General features: G+C 36.1%; 1 protein-coding gene across 1 annotated transcript in view; it reads left to right on the top strand.

Annotated features, from left to right (window-relative positions):
- The window catches only part of SEMA3E (semaphorin 3E), a 143,788-nt gene that overhangs the window by 68,382 nt on the left and 58,106 nt on the right, over window positions 1-17,300 (top strand). The window contains exons 2-3 of the mRNA XM_065858361.2: window positions 4,762-4,922; window positions 13,014-13,073. Of these exons, the coding sequence (XP_065714433.1) occupies window positions 4,762-4,922; window positions 13,014-13,073 (221 nt within the window). The remainder of the gene's footprint in view (window positions 1-4,761; window positions 4,923-13,013; window positions 13,074-17,300) is intronic.

Genomic DNA, 17,300 nt, shown 5'->3' with positions numbered 1-17,300 from the left:
TTGAGGAAAAAACAAAACCAAACCAAACCAAAAAAACATCTTTAGTGATATTTGTCTATATTCAAAGTTGAAAGTTATATCTTACTCAACACATGCTTAATTTCTGAGAACACGTTATACAGGAGAACTTTCTATACTCTTGCTGCTGTGAAGCAACAATGAGGTTTTTGAATTTAATGTCCCAAACGTATTTTAGTTATCAAGTATTTATATTAAAATAATCAAAATAGGATATTAAAAGGTTGACTTCATTTTTTTTTTTTTTTTTTGGTAATAGGAGAAGTGACTGCTTTAACACAGTCTTAGAAGTTAGAAATAATTAAATATCAATTATTAAATAATTCAAGAAATTGAAGCTATTATGAATATAATTAACATTGCTTGACAAATAGCTAACAGAATTCTTCTTGTCAAAGAAGATTTAATATGAATATGTTCACCAAAGTAGATTTGATATAAGAGAAAGTGTGGTAAGCAAAATCAGTCTGAATATTCAACCAGTAAACTCTGGCAGACATAGAAGAAACCTTCAGGTTTGTTCCCAGCATTTATAGCAAAAAGAAATAAGATTTTTTTCTCTTATAAAATGTAGCCTAGCATCCCAAACTTGCTTTAAGGCTCCCACAAGTAAGTGAAGTGCCATATAGGAATATGTAAATATTGAAGTAGTCCTTTCTTTGAGTAAAATATTGTTTATACTGTTACGGTGCAGTTTTATTTATAGTGTTGAGCTTTTAGATTAAAATGGCAAAACACTATAGTACAAAAATAAGTAACATTTTCTCAAATTTGGGGATCAGTACACTGAGGCAACTTGAACCTCTGTTTTTACCAAAAGATAGGAGTAGGAATGGTCTTTTTTCTTTTGTCTTGTGTTAGGCAGTAACAGCGTATACTACCTGAACAGTTCATCCTCTTTTTCTCTTGCTTTTTACCTCTTTACACAAGATCTTTATAAAGGAAGGGCTTTTTGTCACAGAGAGCTAGAGAAACTCAATAAAAAGGTGACATCTTTAGCCATTCCCATGTGAGAGAAGAGCAGAATGTTTCTAGTCCACATGCTAGAACAGTTTATTTAATTTACACAAAAACACCCCCCAAAAAAAGGTACTGACTATTTTGTGCACTACAGACACAAATTCTTTCCCAGAAAAGCAATTTAACTACTAAATTAGAGCCATGCTACTGCTTGTTCGCTCTTCTGAAGCCTGAATATTTTTTTGCACAGCTTCAACAGGAAATGGAAAAAGTATCCATCCTTGCCCACCAATCCAGTAGGTAATAGCTTGTGATTAGATCTCTTTATGGAAAGAGAAAGATCTGGGTTTCAATCCATTTAGAAAAGGAAATTGAACTCATGTCTGCTATTTCTCAGGTGACCGATTTAGCCACTAGAATATTTTAAATACATTGGGCAGCACTAAATTTTCTCTGACCAGATTCTCAAAGAAGATTGCAGTTGCACCTGATCTTGTGTGTTAGATATGCTAAGCATAAATGTAGTCATTAAATCCTAGTACTGGGTAGAAGACAACCTCTTTCTTTGGTTATGATCAAGTTCAGGTATGATCCACTGAATTTTTCAAATTAAGGGTGTTGTCATGACCAGGAGCACAACTCTGACACCTTGAGGAGTCTAGAGTCACAAAGCAACCCTTGCAAACTTGAGCTTCTTCAAGGTAACTAAAGGTAGATTTTGTGAGAGTCACTTTAAGCTTTCAATTTAAGTATCTCACTCCCAGTTGTGCCTTGATTTCAATAGCCAGGGGTATCTAAATGCTGCAAAGAGCAATGACCCATGAATTAACAATTCACTAAATGGGTATGAAGGCTCTACAGCCTGTGGCTGCAGCAGCTCAAGTCTGGAAGCAATATACCTGCATTCATGTAGTACTATATCAAAACCAACCATCTTTGCTGAAGGGACATAGCACTACATGAATGAAGTTCTGCTGCTTGAACACCTGGGTCATTTACATCAAGACAGATGGTGGTGAGATTCACTTGCCTAGAAATGACAGGCATCTAGTGCCATTTTATACTCTCAGATGTCCCACCTGTTTACCTGATGTTCAGAAGGTGCTGTATTTTATTTGCCTGCCCTATCCTAATAAAACAGATACCGTACAATGCCCAGGAATCCTATTGCCTTTCAAATAAACTACATAGTATTAGTACATTTGGGTTTCTGTTACAAAATTTCTCCTCATGTTTCACTGCTTGGTGTTTTCCAGCCATTCCAGATGCCAGGTTTGCTTTTGTGCTTGTCTCTACCCCTACAGCAAAAATATGCCTGTATGGCTTTGCTGGAGGTGGTCCTAGATATATCTCTTTTTACAAGTTTCATCTTGAAAAATGTTTTATATTCTCAACTTTCATTTAAGACAATGAGAGTTGTAAGTGTACCTGGCAGGACTGAGTCTTAAATTAGTAGTTAGCAGCGTACAAGATCAGGTAGAGGACTGTTCATTGTGCCTTGTGTTCTCATTGAGGTCATTGAGTGATATCTCTGATCTATGTAAAGAAATACTGTCTCATTTGTGAAAAATTTGCCTTCAGGACAACATGGAGATAAATCAGGGAAAGATACCACAGTATCCTTTTGTGCCTTGCATGTAACTATAATTTAAAATGCAACTCTTTTAACTCCAAGACTGACTCAAATATAAAACATATTGGATGTTCTGCATTTTTGCAAATAAAGAGTAGCTTTATTTAGGACCAAAAGAATATTTCTAGTTCTGCTTTCACTCCATTTCTAATCTGAACACAATCAAGTAATGTTCTTCTGAAACAGCAGTCTGAGGGATTTGCTTGACAAGAAGCTTGCTTTGAAAATGCCATTTCCACATTACTATGTGTTATAGTTGTCTGCTGAGTGTATCACTGTCAAATAATGGGTATATGTTCACTGGTCAGTATGCAAAGCTTCGACAAATTGGCTCTCGTTCTGCTCATCATGGTGCTCCTCTCAGTGACTTAGTTTTCCCATTGTTAAATGAGGCAAATCATACCGAGGTACAAAGTGGTTTGACCTCTACAGAGAAAAAAAGTAAATTATGCAAAGCCTAGGTAATAACATTATTGTCCACAGCTAGTTAATCAATAGGTTCTTTCTGAATATAGCTCAGGAAAAAAAATCAGTTGCAAGACTGAATTTCTAGTATGACTCCTTTAATAGAAATTTTCTCATCTAGAGAAACAGCTTCCAGAGACTAGCTGTTCTCAGCTTCTGTTGATTTGAATCAAACCAAGTAAAAAATGGAACAAAACACATTTATCTTATTATTACATTTCCTTGTCATCACACACAATATATAAATAATAATTTAAAATGAAATTGTGGCAATTTGTTGGATTAAAATATTATCCTTATTGAATGCTAAATTTCTTACTTTGTCTCAAAATATTTTTTGTGTTTTCTATACTTTACGATATAAGTAGGGTATCTCATGAGGAAAATTGGTCATGCTAAATCTTTTTGTGGATGCAACAGACTTGTGCAAAGACCTTCTCTGGCATGTAGGAGCAGTCCCCTTGCAGAAGATGAGCTGTGGCCTCTATGTGGCTGACAAGGTGCTGCATGGACGAATTAACATAGCTGCTGGTGTGGCACAAAAGCTGGAACCTCCACCCCAAACTGGATGAGGGCGTGTTTGTTGTCTTCACTAGCTCTGGAAGAACCCTACTTCTCCCAACATTAGATGCTGGGCCACATCCACACAATTGGGAAAGTTATGTTTAGTGATAACTGTGAGGATAAGCTAAAAGGAATTTAATAGCTTTTACCAAGAGTGATTTTTGTTTCTTCAAAATGAAAAGAATGACCACAATATAGACATAGGAACATAGTTGTTGTCCCCCAGTCCCAGCTCCACTGTTTTGGAGGCAGTCCTAAAGTACTCTCTGTAATTACTTCTTTCAATTCTTCCTGACAGCAAAATGATTTTCAGCCTCTCAGGCCTGCTGCAAGCCAGGCTGCGCTCTGCACCATCTGCTCAAGAGTGCAGAAAGACCCCTGTGCTTGACTCTTTCTTGCTTCCTGAGGCCTGATTCCAAGTTTCTGCAACATTACCCAGGATGAATTTTTATTTCTCTGTGGAAATGACTTTAGCCTGGATCATGTGCAGCTAAGCCTCCACTTTCCTTATCTAGTCACTGTATTTCTTGACAAAAGCGGTGATCACTTGGAAAATTGTGAATATGCATTTTACAGATTTCATGCTGTTCTAACTGAATTTAGAGGCAATATTTTCAGTGAACTGAGTGGAGAGAGTGCTTGGCTTAAAACAAGCAACTCCAGCCCCCTCAAAATGCAAAACCAGAACAGCGTAGTATGTACAGTAAAAACCTGCAGTTTGATATGGCTAAGGGAAAGACACGGAGAAAACTTGCAGGAATTTTTTCAATTTCCAACAGTTCATTCATTATTTTTTTTTTTTTCTATTCGCAGTTAATGTTATAAGCAGTGTTTTCGCCTTTTCAGAAAATGTTAAAGAGAAAACCTATTTCCCCCCCCATCTCATGAAATATTGGGCACAAAGATTATTATATAAAGATTCACACACAAAACTCCTGGAAAGCTGACTTATTTTGGAAATTGTTCCCAGGTGTTTCATGTCTGTTTCTTACCCCAAAATTATATGATTAGCATTTTAATGTCCCACAACTTGTTGTCTAGTTCCGTAGGAGGATATGAAAATGAAGCCATGAAAGCTAAGCTGTTTGGTATTTATCATGCACACTCTGATTGTGTTTCAGAGCTCTGGGATTTAAACAGGACGTCAGTCTTTCATAGCCCATTTGGATATCTTGGTCTTCATATTATGCTGCTGGACGAGTATCAAGAGCGACTGTTCGTTGGAGGAAGAGACCTCTTGTATTCCCTCAGTTTGGATCGAATCAGTGACAACTATCGAGAGGTGGAGTAAAAAGCTATATGTATATTAGTCAGTCTGTGTCATAACGTGTAGCACAGAATATCAGTTTGCATGACTGGAAATTAGATAATTGAGTTTTTGTAGATGTTTTGTGCATGAATTTTAAGGTCATGTTTACATTTAAGAAAAATATGTTAATTACCATTTTTTTTCCCCAATAATAACCTGTAAGGGTCACTCTAGAAAGACAAATCTGGGGGACATATAGCTATTTCTCACTGTTTTTCAGCATGTTTACAGATCTTGAAACCTTCTCACATTTAGTGCATATTTGATTTCTGTATTTCCATGATATTAGCAAGGAACAATTTCTCTCTGGTATTTATGGGGGACTTTGCCATAGAAACAGAAAAAAACATTAAAAAAATATAAAGATTTTAGCATATAATTGGTAAGAAGTACTCAATAGCAGCATAATCCATGCAGCTAATTTTTAGCCCTCTTTAGAAACTGAATGTTACATTGACTTTGAGCCAGAGGTGCTATTAAGTAGTGACTGAAATTACCATTTGAAGTCTACTCAGTGGTTTGTGGGAGAAAGGTGGTTTAAGACATAATCCTACCAGAGAGCTTGGAATGTCACAGAAACCACAACTGATTGGCAAACTGGCAACTGGAACCAAGAGGTTGGAGTTTGAGCTGGTGTGAGCTTTGGCTTCTTTACTTGCTTCTGCCCTTGGCAGCTGGGATTGGAAGCGTGTGGTGGCAAAGGAAACTGATAGGAGCATTGTTCCTGCCTCAACCATCTTGACTGTGGCTAAGTAATGTCTTGAAATATTTCAGAGTTTTCCTTATCTACTTTTTGAAACTTCCCCAAGGTATTTTAATACATTTTAATTAATTCTTAAATTAATAAATAAATGAAAAAATGAGTAAATAAAGCCACTCTGGAGAAACATAATTTTTGTTGATTTCCATACTGCACTGACCAATGATGTTTCAAATTCCTTTTTTTAATCTGCTCCCTTGTTTCAAGTGAATATCACTGTTCTCATGCCAACACTCAGGAAAACTTTACCATAAGCAACCTTTCGTATCTCAAAATGCAATTAGCATGTTCCTCTACTGTGAACAGATATGTTATGCTTTATCCTTTTTATAAACATTTTGGGAAAGACAATTCTAGATATGGGGAAATGGATATACTCAGGGAGGCCATATGAGAATTTATCTACATTAAAAAAATATATATAATTTTTTAACTCCTCGGAGAGCAATGTTATGTACTGAGTTTGCTCCTCCACAGTGAGACATGAGTTAACTCCTTTTCTATTTGATAAAAGTTATTAATATCCTGTGACAAGATAATAGAGCTCAGGGATATGAAAACGTTTAGGAAGCAGGTTTTTGTTGTTTTTTTTTTTTTTTCTAGAAAATGAGCTTTTTTCCTTCTCTCTTCTTCCCCATTTGGCAGTAAATCTGTTTGAGGAAAGATGACAGGGTAGAGCACTTTATGTTTCTGTCCAACCACCATTGTTCCATCAGGACACATTCTTGAAGGTCGTTGCTCTCCTTGTTGTTTTTAGATGGAAGAGCAGTCATTTCCTCTGAAACCATACTCTCTGTCTTGAGACCTGTGTACAGAGTATGACAAATTAATGGAAGCTCTTCTTTCCTACTTGCCTACTTTTATGATGTGCAAAAGATGAGAAACTGGAATAAATGGGGCTTGACCTAGCATGTTTAGAAACATGACCTCACTGTGACTTAGCTCCCTTGAATGCAATGGTGATGATCCTTTTCTCTTTTCCCAGTGTTAGTGCTGATCTCATTCAGTGACAACCAGGGAAAACATCATTGTCTCACAGCACTGCCAGCAAAAGTGTGCAATTAAAGATTTCTTTTGTATGGAAGCTTAATTACTGAGATACATTGAGGGAAGTTCCTGGAATTTAGAGACTGGTTTATTCATTATTACCAAAGTTCTTCATTAACCTGCCTTTGACTGTGTATTGATTAGCCTTTGACCTTTTCTTTCAGACTGAAGAATTTAGATAGATTAATCTAAACCAGTTATAATGCAAGAGTGGAGGCGAGTTCCTGAGTTTTATTCTCTCTCTGGTAACCAGTATGAGTCACTTGCTGCAAAAGAAATGTTTCATAAAGTTGGTAGCTTTGGGACAGATTTGCATAGATCTTTTTCAGCCTCTGTGTTCTAGAAAACAGTTTATGTGTTTTAATTCATTGCCATACTTTTTTCCATGATTTGGAATATGAATATACTCTCTAAAAGCCAACGTAAAACCCATTCCCAATCCGAGGTGTATGTCTTCTGCTGTAAAATGACGTAATAATTCAGTTATAGCAAGTATCTTAGAAGACCCCCAAAGAAAAACAACAACATGCTGAATGGATATAATATGCTTTTGCACTGAGACCTATTGACTGTCAAAGTAATCCAGCATTTCCAAAAAAATTCAACTTGTGATGCATATGAGGTATGCATCCTGTAAATCTCCATTGAATAGACTATATCTTTTCTTAAGGTTCAATTCACTTCATCTTTCAAATAAAAAGCAGCACTCTGTGGGTAGATTAAAGCTTTTTTCACCTAAGCTATTATCTGTTTGTGCATATATCTACCAGTGTTACATTAAGCATAAATTATCCTGACCACTTTTCATATTCAGTAAAGAAAGGATACGTACAAGACAGGAAAAATCTTTTGGGGAAGAAAAGTACTACTGTCATTGGTCAGGGAGTCCAAAAATTTGGGTTGAGCTTGCAGCTGTGGCATAGACCTTCCATGTCTTCTTGGACAGAGTCTCACTCCTCCATTAGTCAAATTGTATTTCGTTTGCCTACTTTGCAATTTTTTTTTGTACTCTTTCTATCACTCCTTTCGTGTAACATGCACAGAAATTTTCTTGCTTAGAGCATTTAACATAGATTACCACAAGGTTTTGAAACAAAGTTGCTCATGTGCCTTGGTTTCTACAAGAAGAATGCCCTAACACTATCAGCAGCAAAAATGAGGGAGAATATAAAATGTGGATGCAGAGAATTAAAACACAGAAGCTTTGAAACCTTGCGTAAAGCTGAAGCTTCTGAGGTACCCTCCATGTGACCTTTGCTTTCCCTAAGATCTCATTCCTTTTGACACCACTTTCAGAATCAAACTTTGTATTAATACATATTTGGGATTTGATCCAAAGTCTTTAAGGTTTGTAATGATCTAACACACTGATAGAGAACTTTCTTTGATATCTGGTGCCAAATTTGTTTTAAAAAGCATTTCAGTTCATTGTAATTGTTGCCAGAGCGGATCTTTGTTGACAGCAAACTTGAATCTACGCCAGTAGTTCATCACCACTGGTCTAACAGTTCATAGAGAAGGATGACCTTTGTTTCTACTTTTCTTCTCTTGTCCACAAACTCCTTACAGATACTCTTTCTTCCTAGCTGCTTCTTCAAAGGGCTTATGAAAGTCTTACTCTTCAGAGAAACCTTTCTACTTCTGTAAATAGACTTGCACAGGTAGATTTCAATCTGCTCTTTCTGATCTAGTATGAGATAGCTCCAGATTAGGATTTACACCTCTGTTACAATAAAATACAGAGCCCTCATAATATATCCTGCCTCTAGTGAAGATAACTCTATCTCCACTCCAGAGCTGGCTCAACACAAGTCTGCAAGAAAAGGGTTTGCTTAAATCTCCTGAATACTGTGTAGGAACATAAGTATATTCAAACTGAACAAGAAGCACACAGTTTAGCAGAGAGTTTGATTATCCATGGGAATTACCTCCCAAGAGACAAGGTGGCTATGTATTTGTTGATAACATATATATAATAACTAGTCATAATCAGATACTTCACAGAATTTGTGCTTCATCGCAACACAAGTTATGTGTTAATTAAACACTCTTTATTGACTTAAACAGGATTGGGATAGTTGAATGACTTAATTGTTCTTGTCATATACTAGAGTTCAGACTAGCTCACACAGTAGTCTATTTTGACCTGAAGTGCTATAAAGCTGAAAAAATTTCCTAGTGACTGAATAAGGAAGCTGTTTGGAGACACTAATTAGCACTCCATCTCCAATTAAAGTTTTCCCCCTATCTGAATTTGCTCAGTAGCTGTTGTCTGTACTGTCTTTTAATTCATTTTTTCCCTTGAGAAGTATATTTAAAAGTAGTTTTTCCCTGTCATTTAAAGACAGTGTTAAATTTACATCATCCAGCTCTCAAGGATAATAGCGTTATAATGCAAGATGAGAAAGTATCACTAAACAAACAATTTAAACATTTACTTCACAGTAATCTGCAGGAGTGGAAAGGTTTGAAAAATTATGTCCAAGCCAATAATTATGTCAAACGTGCAGCCCAGTGAAATGTATGTTAGTGTGGTTATTCCAGTCTAGGTGTGCAGGAAAAATTCCCAACAATAGTTATTGACAGTTTGCCACAAGATTGAATTCCTGGCAAAGAATCAATACAAAGTTAAAGCTGGTAGTTGTCATAACTCTAAAGCATAAACATCAGGAAAAATAATATGTGGCAGGTTAAAGACTACCACCACAGCTGATTAATATCTGGATTTCCATGCAGTAGAAGCACAGCCTATTTTATGTTAGTTAAGTAAACCAGCTATAATTACACAAATATAATTAAGTACAGTAAGCACACCTTATTAAAGTATCACTACCATGAGCTACTTACTATGGTTTTCTTTGCAAATGATCATAACAGATCGAGGAGCTTTTCCTCAGCTGTTTTAACTGTGCTAAAAAATCCTCATGATGATCTCAAGATTAAAAACAATAAAATATTTCTTTATGTTCTGCAGAACATTTTTTTTTACTACAGACATTTTTTGACTACTGTTTAGAGGATATGCCATATGATACGTGATAGGATAGGATAGGACAGCAAAATCTGATATGTAAATTTTTTTAGTCTAAAATATTTTTGAAGAAATTAAAATCTTAATGCTCATTTATTTTGAGACTTATAAGCTTTTAAGAGTTATGAGCCTCAAAAAATAATTGCTGGATAGAAAAGCTTCTTCGAAAGACTCATGCATTACTAAAGTCATAATTCAGGCCCATCTACTTCAGGTAGCTGGCATGGACTTGCCTTAGAGGCAAGCAGTTTGCTGTGAGAATCTAAGATAGATTCCTACCTCTCTACACAGCCTGAGGAAAAGATACAGAGATGTCTGCCTCGCTTTCTCTTCTATTAGGCATCTTTTTCGAAGATAAGCTATTATAAGTATACCAATAGAGAAGATGCATATAGATGAACAAACACAGTACCAGAACTTCATTTGGAGAAAGATTTGTTCAGGAATCACTTCGGAAAGCAAATACCTAAGAGCAGTGGTAGGTATGGGGACAGAGGGTAGCTCCTGTTACACCTTAGCTTTTTGATTAGAGAAACTCACTCAGGGAACAAAAGCCTTCCATCTCGTCTGCAAGCAGGTCCCCTGCTTCTCATTAGCTCATGGAACAGATCCTTCTTGAAGATGCGTCAAAACATATGGAAGATGAGGATGTGATTAGAGACAGACTTCACTGAGGACAAATCACATCTGACTAAATTAGGGGCCTTCTACAATGGGGTGACTGCATCAGTGGACAAGGAAAGAGCTATGAATGTAATCTACCTAGACTTCTGTAAGGCCTTTGATATGGTTCTCCACAACATTCTTACTTCTAAATTAGAGATATATGGATTTGATGGATGGATAAGGAATTGGCTGGTTCTCCGTGTTGAAAGAGTTTCAGTCAGTGGCTCAGTATCCAGGTGGAAACCAGTAATGAGTTGTGCCTCTCAAAAGGTCAGGCTGCACAGGGCTTAGAGCAACCTAATCTAGCCAAAGATGTCCCTGCTTATGGAAGGGTATTAGACTAGATGGGTGTTAGACTAGATGATCTTTAAAGGTCCCTCCCAATCAAAACCATCCTGTGACTCTGATTCATTCTCTAATTCTATCCTAAGGACCAAATTCTTATTGTTTATACTGCAAATGCTATTTGATACTCCAAAGTGGGGGCATTGAGTCGCATCTTTGGCTTTTTTCTTTTAATTCTGTGTATGTATTTAATTTGATATGTCTTAAGTAGAAAATGTGCATATAAAATATTTTCAATAGCGCTGGGACTAAGTAACCAAATACACCTACACACAGTGTATTTAATATTAGGTTACAGAGCCAAGTGTTTTATTCCCTCTGTGGTTTCTCTCTTCCTAACAGCTGCCTACACCTGATATGGGCAAGCCCCCCATTTTAGCCTACCAGTTAGAACATTTCTTTGGGAAGTGGAAGCTGTGGCTTCAAACTTTTAGGCTCACGAGATCCTAGATTTCACATCTTCCAACTTCTAGGCTTTTACATTGAGGATAGGCTTTTGCCTATTCAATCCTTGACCAGTGAGAAAAGTAAATGACTATGGACCCTGGGTTTTGCACTGAATGAACCAGGAGTGGTCTGACCAGGGCAACTGGATGAGTGCCCGCATAGGAGTTCAGCAGAGTTCAGGTACCTCCCTGGACCACACAGAGACTAGATGAGAGTTACTTCTGATCATACATAGGTGACTATAAGATCACCTCACTGAAAACAATTATTCTGTTAAAATTTATGTTTCTTGCAAGATTTTGATGGTGTCTAAACATAGGTGGTCTGATTTGGGCACTGAGACCTAAACACTGACAGTCCGTTGAAGCTGATGAGACTAATGTGTAGATGATCTCTTGCTTCTAAGCACCAAGCCTATGGGATTTATAATGTATCCACTCTTCCCTTCCAATTTACTTTTCTTATAGAATAATTTGTAATTGGACTGCTGACAGAAATTTCTTAATGATGACATCCAGTTTTTTGATACTTAATTGGTTTCAGCCAAATTTGATATCACTGAAGTGAACATGTTTTTGTTTTCACTTCTTTAAGTTCTAAGAAATGAAGCAATCATTCCAGTCTGCTCAGTCATTGATTAACACTGTTTTCATCCCAAAAAAATCATGCATCTGGAATGGAGTTTGAATTTTATACAGTAAGTAGCCGAAAAAAAGCTCCCTTGTGTAACTTGGCTTCACTTCCACTAACTGACTATGAAGAGCTGATCCTACTCCTATGAGGTTAATTGCTGACCTGCATTAACTTCACTGTAAAACATTTTCTTTCCTAAGTGTCACTTAAGGCAGAAAATCAGTTGTTCAAAATTAATATCCTATGTTGAAAGTCACTCTTAAATTAGCAGAGTTGTTTCTGCTGAATTTATATGAAATGTTCCACACATTAACTTCCTTTAAATTCTGTTGACCAGTATTAAGTTTTCTGAGTTACTCTAAGCAAAAAAGTTATGTTTCAACAAAAATATTTCTTTCCTTATTGTAAGCTTTTATAGATGTTTAAAAATAAAATTGGAATTTTGTACTTGGAAACTGTTCGCATGGTAACAGGAACTTGATTAAACTTTATAACATACGATAAAAAGTATAGATATTGCTCTTGTCAGGCCTCATCTGGAATACTGTGTCCAGTTCTGGTCCCCACAGTTCAACAAAGACAGGGAAAAACTGGAGAGGGCTCAAAGGAGGGTCACAAACAAGACCAAAGGGCTGAAGAACCTGGTCTACAAAGAAAGACTGAAGGAGTTACATCTTTTCTCCCTGGAGAAAGCTCAGGGGCATCAAAGTATTCCAGTACATAAACGGCTACAAAGTTGCAAAGAGGACAGAGGCTGTTTCTTCATGGAGAACCACAGGGAGAAGAGGAGGGACAATGGATACAAGCTGCACCAGAAAATAATAAAGTAATCTTTTACAGTGAAAACAATTATTCACTGAAACAACTTCCCCAGGGACATGTTGGAATCTCTATACCTGGAGGATTTAAAGATGTGATAAAACAGGGTGCTATATAATCCCATCTAATCTCCCTTTCCCACAAAAGGTTGGGCAGGATGATGTTTCGAGAACCCGACAAACCTGCAATGTTCTATGAAACTATAATTATTTTCTACGAGTCGTTCACGTGAAAAGTAGTGGAAAATCTGGGCTGACATGATCAGACTGTCAACTGAATGATTTTCAATGTTTGGTTTTATTTTTTTTTTCTTCAGATCCATTGGCCTAGTACACCTCTGCAGGCAGAAGAATGTATAATTAAAGGAAGAGATGCTGTAAGTATCATTAATTAGAAATCAAATTTACTTTAATTATACCAGTGGCTGGCCCAAAACAAGGATTCAGGCATCCCTAAACTTCAGAGAGATCAAAGCACTGATATAATTCTAAGTGTTGAAGGTTAAAAATGTGTAACTATTGTGAACACAATAAATTATTAGTTTAATTAGTTTAATTTTCAAATGAGCTCATAAACAGACAATGAATACTTTTGATCATGTGAACTTTCTCCTTATTCTTTTCCTGGTGATACCAAAGAGGGTACCTTAAAAATTCTCCTTTCTTATTTCTGTTTCCCTTTCTTTTCATACAGGTAGGATACATACTCCTTTCAAACTTTTGTACATTCTAACTTATATTTAAAGTTCACATTCTCTAGAAAACTTTCTGAAAGGCAGTTAAATTATTAGTAATTATAAATATTACACCAGATTGTTTTGTCCTATAGTTTGGTGGTTTTTTTTTTTTTTTTTCATTTATTAGTAAAAATATTTGGTTTTAATGAGCTCCAGAACTATTCTGTTCTTGTGATCCAGTGCTTTGACTGTAATCAGTTCCCAGGGGAAGACCTGAAAGCTCACTGACATACAGCAGCTGATATTATTGGCACCACAGGATGAAAGTTCTTCTGGATGGGGGAGCTCTTTTTAATTTTGCTGTGCACCAAGCTCATTATCTGCACCTCATAAACACACAGCAAGTACAACACCTAATAAATCCCACAGCTAAGAGAGCTCTCACTGTACCAAAGGATTTGAAAATGATGATAGTTTTACAGCAACAGGAACACAGACACAGAAAGGGACATGCACATTTTTCCCACAGATGCAGCAAACAGGCAACCTTGATGATAACCACAACATATTCCCAGTGAAGATTAGGAAGCTATAAAGATTTCTGTTGAAGTACAAGCATGAGAACTGTCCACATCAAGGGAATCGGTGAACCAGATTGGAAAATATAATATTAAAATGAAAAATTTTAGAAAAAGAAAAACAAAACAAAACAAAACAAACCTTAGTTGCTTTAGTTGTTACATGCACCTGTCCTAGAACTGATCCATCTTGAGGTATCTTAAAAGTTCATTGTATTTTTCTGAATGGTTTTGTACTCCTGAGAATTTTAGGTGTTTTTTATTGTAAACGGTGCTTTTCTAACTTATCCAAACTTCATGGTCATATTAAATGAATCCAAAACCTAAATTATTTGAGCTTTATGTAACACTAACTCTCAGCATAGGCTGCTATTAGACTTAAAGCTCTGTCATCTTTCCTTCGTCAGTACATGATGGGATTTATTTTCTGACACTTTGACAATACTCTTTGTGTTAAATAAATACAGAAATAGGTACTGTTGTTCCAACGTAATGTAAGGGAATCTCCCTCAAACTCATGAAATTCCCCAAAATTCAAAATTTTTACAATTCAGTCTGTTATTCTAAGTCTTCCAACTTGCATTATAATGACTGTGATCATTTAAAGAACTTCATATGTTTCCCACATCTCTCTGTACTATGAAAGTTAGGTGTCTCTATTTTTTAAAAGAAAAACATTTAAGAAGTTGTTAAAGTTGTAAAACCTGCAAATACTGCAATACCAAACAGTACCAAATAATATTCTGATCCTCACGTGATACCTAATGATGTACTGGACTATGTAAATGGCTAAGATTAATTAATTCCAGGGAAAACTTAATTTTCATTGACATGCTCAGTATTCAGTAAGCTACATTGTTCAGCCTGAAAGGAATCTAAATTGGAATCAAAACTTTTCCTATTACTTTCCTTTTCACCTTCATTTTTGCAGCCATAAACCAATATTGGCTTAATGTCTTAACACAATGTTTTAAAAGCAACCCTTTGCCATTTCTATGTTCTGAATGCTATTTTTTTCACAATGTAAAGTTCCGGGAAAAAAATACTCACTGTGCCCTTTCAAACCTTTTTGCTTATTTCCATACTGTTTTTTCTTTGCTTTCCTTTGCAAAAGATCTGTTACTCAGTGCACAATTAATATTTAGTAGAACTTAAGATGTTGTAACAGGCATCTCAGTGTTGAGGTACTTCATGTGTTCTCTGCTACATCTTTCTATATAACAGAACAGGCCACTTTTACAAGTTCTTACAACCTTTCAAAGTTATCAGTTCATCTTTCAGAAGTAAACTTTCAGGTATTGTAGTCATAAACACAGTTGCAGAGAGCTTGTAACAGACCTAACAGGACAGTTGGAAAAGCCTTGCATTAACACCATATACATCATCTTAACCTCAGACCACACTTTTCTGATCCAAATCAAGCCAAGGAAAAAATCCTTCTGCTCTCATCCAGTGTGCCAGTAAACACACCTGTTGGCCTCTGGTGTGAGAGATTTTGATCCTTTCAATTATTTTATCAGAATTGGAAAACATTCAGATATGGAAATCAAATTCTGTTGTGATGAGTAACTCCTACACATAAAGAAGTTTCAGATGAATAAAATTCCACAGATCTATTAATATGTCTAGGGAGCCTCCTAAAGACAACCACAACATTTAATTATCTCATATAGTAGAAAGAAAACTTATTTTAATGTTCCCTTGTCTGATACATCGCTTCCTCATTATGTGTACAGGATATTATTAGTGGGGCCAGCAGGAATGCCTAGCTGCCTAACACTTCCCAGAATAGCACCTTTTTTCATTTGTTTATAAATGATAAATGTCTAGCCATTTGGAATGACTTTTTCTATATTTGGTATCTACCTTATCCTGTTTTGTTGTTGTTTTTTTTGTGTGTGTGTGTGTGTTTTTGGTTGGTTGGTTGTTTTTTTTTGTTGTTGTTTGTTTGTTTGTTTGTTTTTTGTTGTTGTTGTTGTTGTTTGTTTTTTTTCCTGCAGAAAATTTCAGGCATCTCTATGAAGGTGCGCAGACTGAAAAAAAATGTACTTTTTGCCCATTTAAAAAAGTCCTAAGATCTCTCTTCCTCCACAGTGCTTTTGAGACAAAGATCAAGACCTGAAGAGATATATGGAAAAAAATGAAAACTATAAAGACCAGACCACCACTGAGATAGAACAGAGGGAATAAGTCAGGAAGGTCATACATGGAGGGGAGGGAGAAGGAGGGACAGCATCAGTGTCCAGTGAAGCATCTATTTAAAAACTGCAAAGCATCATAAATTTGTGTGTATTTCCATTCTACTGCCACCAGCTAGCAAGTGTTTGTGAAAGCACATAGAAAGTGAGTGCCTCTGTCTTTTAGTGCATGTATAGAGGATTACATCCTACTAATCACAAATCATTGTCCTCTCATATCATTTCACAATTTGAGTAACTGTGGATTTTTTTTTCAGTGAGTCTAAAATTTTGTCCAGGTGAGAGACCATGTGGATGCCACATGAAGGAAGACCTCTTTTTTTAAGTTCCTGTTTTAAAAAAGGAATACATTAGTTAAGAATTAAGAAATTCCAAAAGCAAGATATTGCAAGGTTGATATGTCCTTTGCAAATATATAATATTTAATTACACAATGGGTTACCTCCCAGTGTAGGTTACCTGCTTCTTTCAATTAGCATGATATCTCTTCAAGGTGAATGATTATGGAGCATCATGTAGAAAAGGAGAATTTTTCCTTATGATCCTTATGTATTTGTTGTAGCATTTGGAAGACTTAGACTGAATGACGCAAGGGTTTGAAGAAAGAACAGAGATGATTTCTTAGTTTTGAGCTCAATGTATATTTGCAAGAGCTGAATTCTGCTTGTGGCCTTGCTGCAGACTCATCTTCTGTGGCATTAAGTTCTTGCAGATGGTGAATAAGACCCAGGATTTTTCTCGTATAAATATACCAGTCTGAAAACGAGAGTAGTCAACAGCAAAGAACAGAAAATTTGTCAGATTGGAAATTCCTCCACTCTGTTTTACACATTCATTTTAGGATAGAATTAGTTGCCTTTTGGAGATATATGACCTTCTTCACTGATTACTGAAGAAAACTAGGAGAATAGCATAAATTTTATGTATAAACTTTAGACTAGCTAAAGTTAGCTAACATTGATCCCATTATCATTGTCTTCTTAAACTTGATGTGACTGTCTTAAAATCCAGAGTCTGAGTTGCAAAACTGTTGAGCAATTAATGGAAATGAACATAAATTTTTCTCCAAACATAGAAATTATTGCAAAATGTTAAGTAGCCTGTAAAACCAAGTCCCTAGAGTTCCACAATCAATGGATACTTTCATCTCA

This window comes from Patagioenas fasciata, chromosome 1 (genome assembly GCF_037038585.1).
Source record: "Patagioenas fasciata isolate bPatFas1 chromosome 1, bPatFas1.hap1, whole genome shotgun sequence".
NCBI classification, from domain to species: domain Eukaryota; kingdom Metazoa; phylum Chordata; class Aves; order Columbiformes; family Columbidae; genus Patagioenas; species Patagioenas fasciata.
The sequence above is the reverse complement of the archived record's forward strand: the minus strand, read 5'-3'. Positions and strand labels throughout refer to the sequence as shown.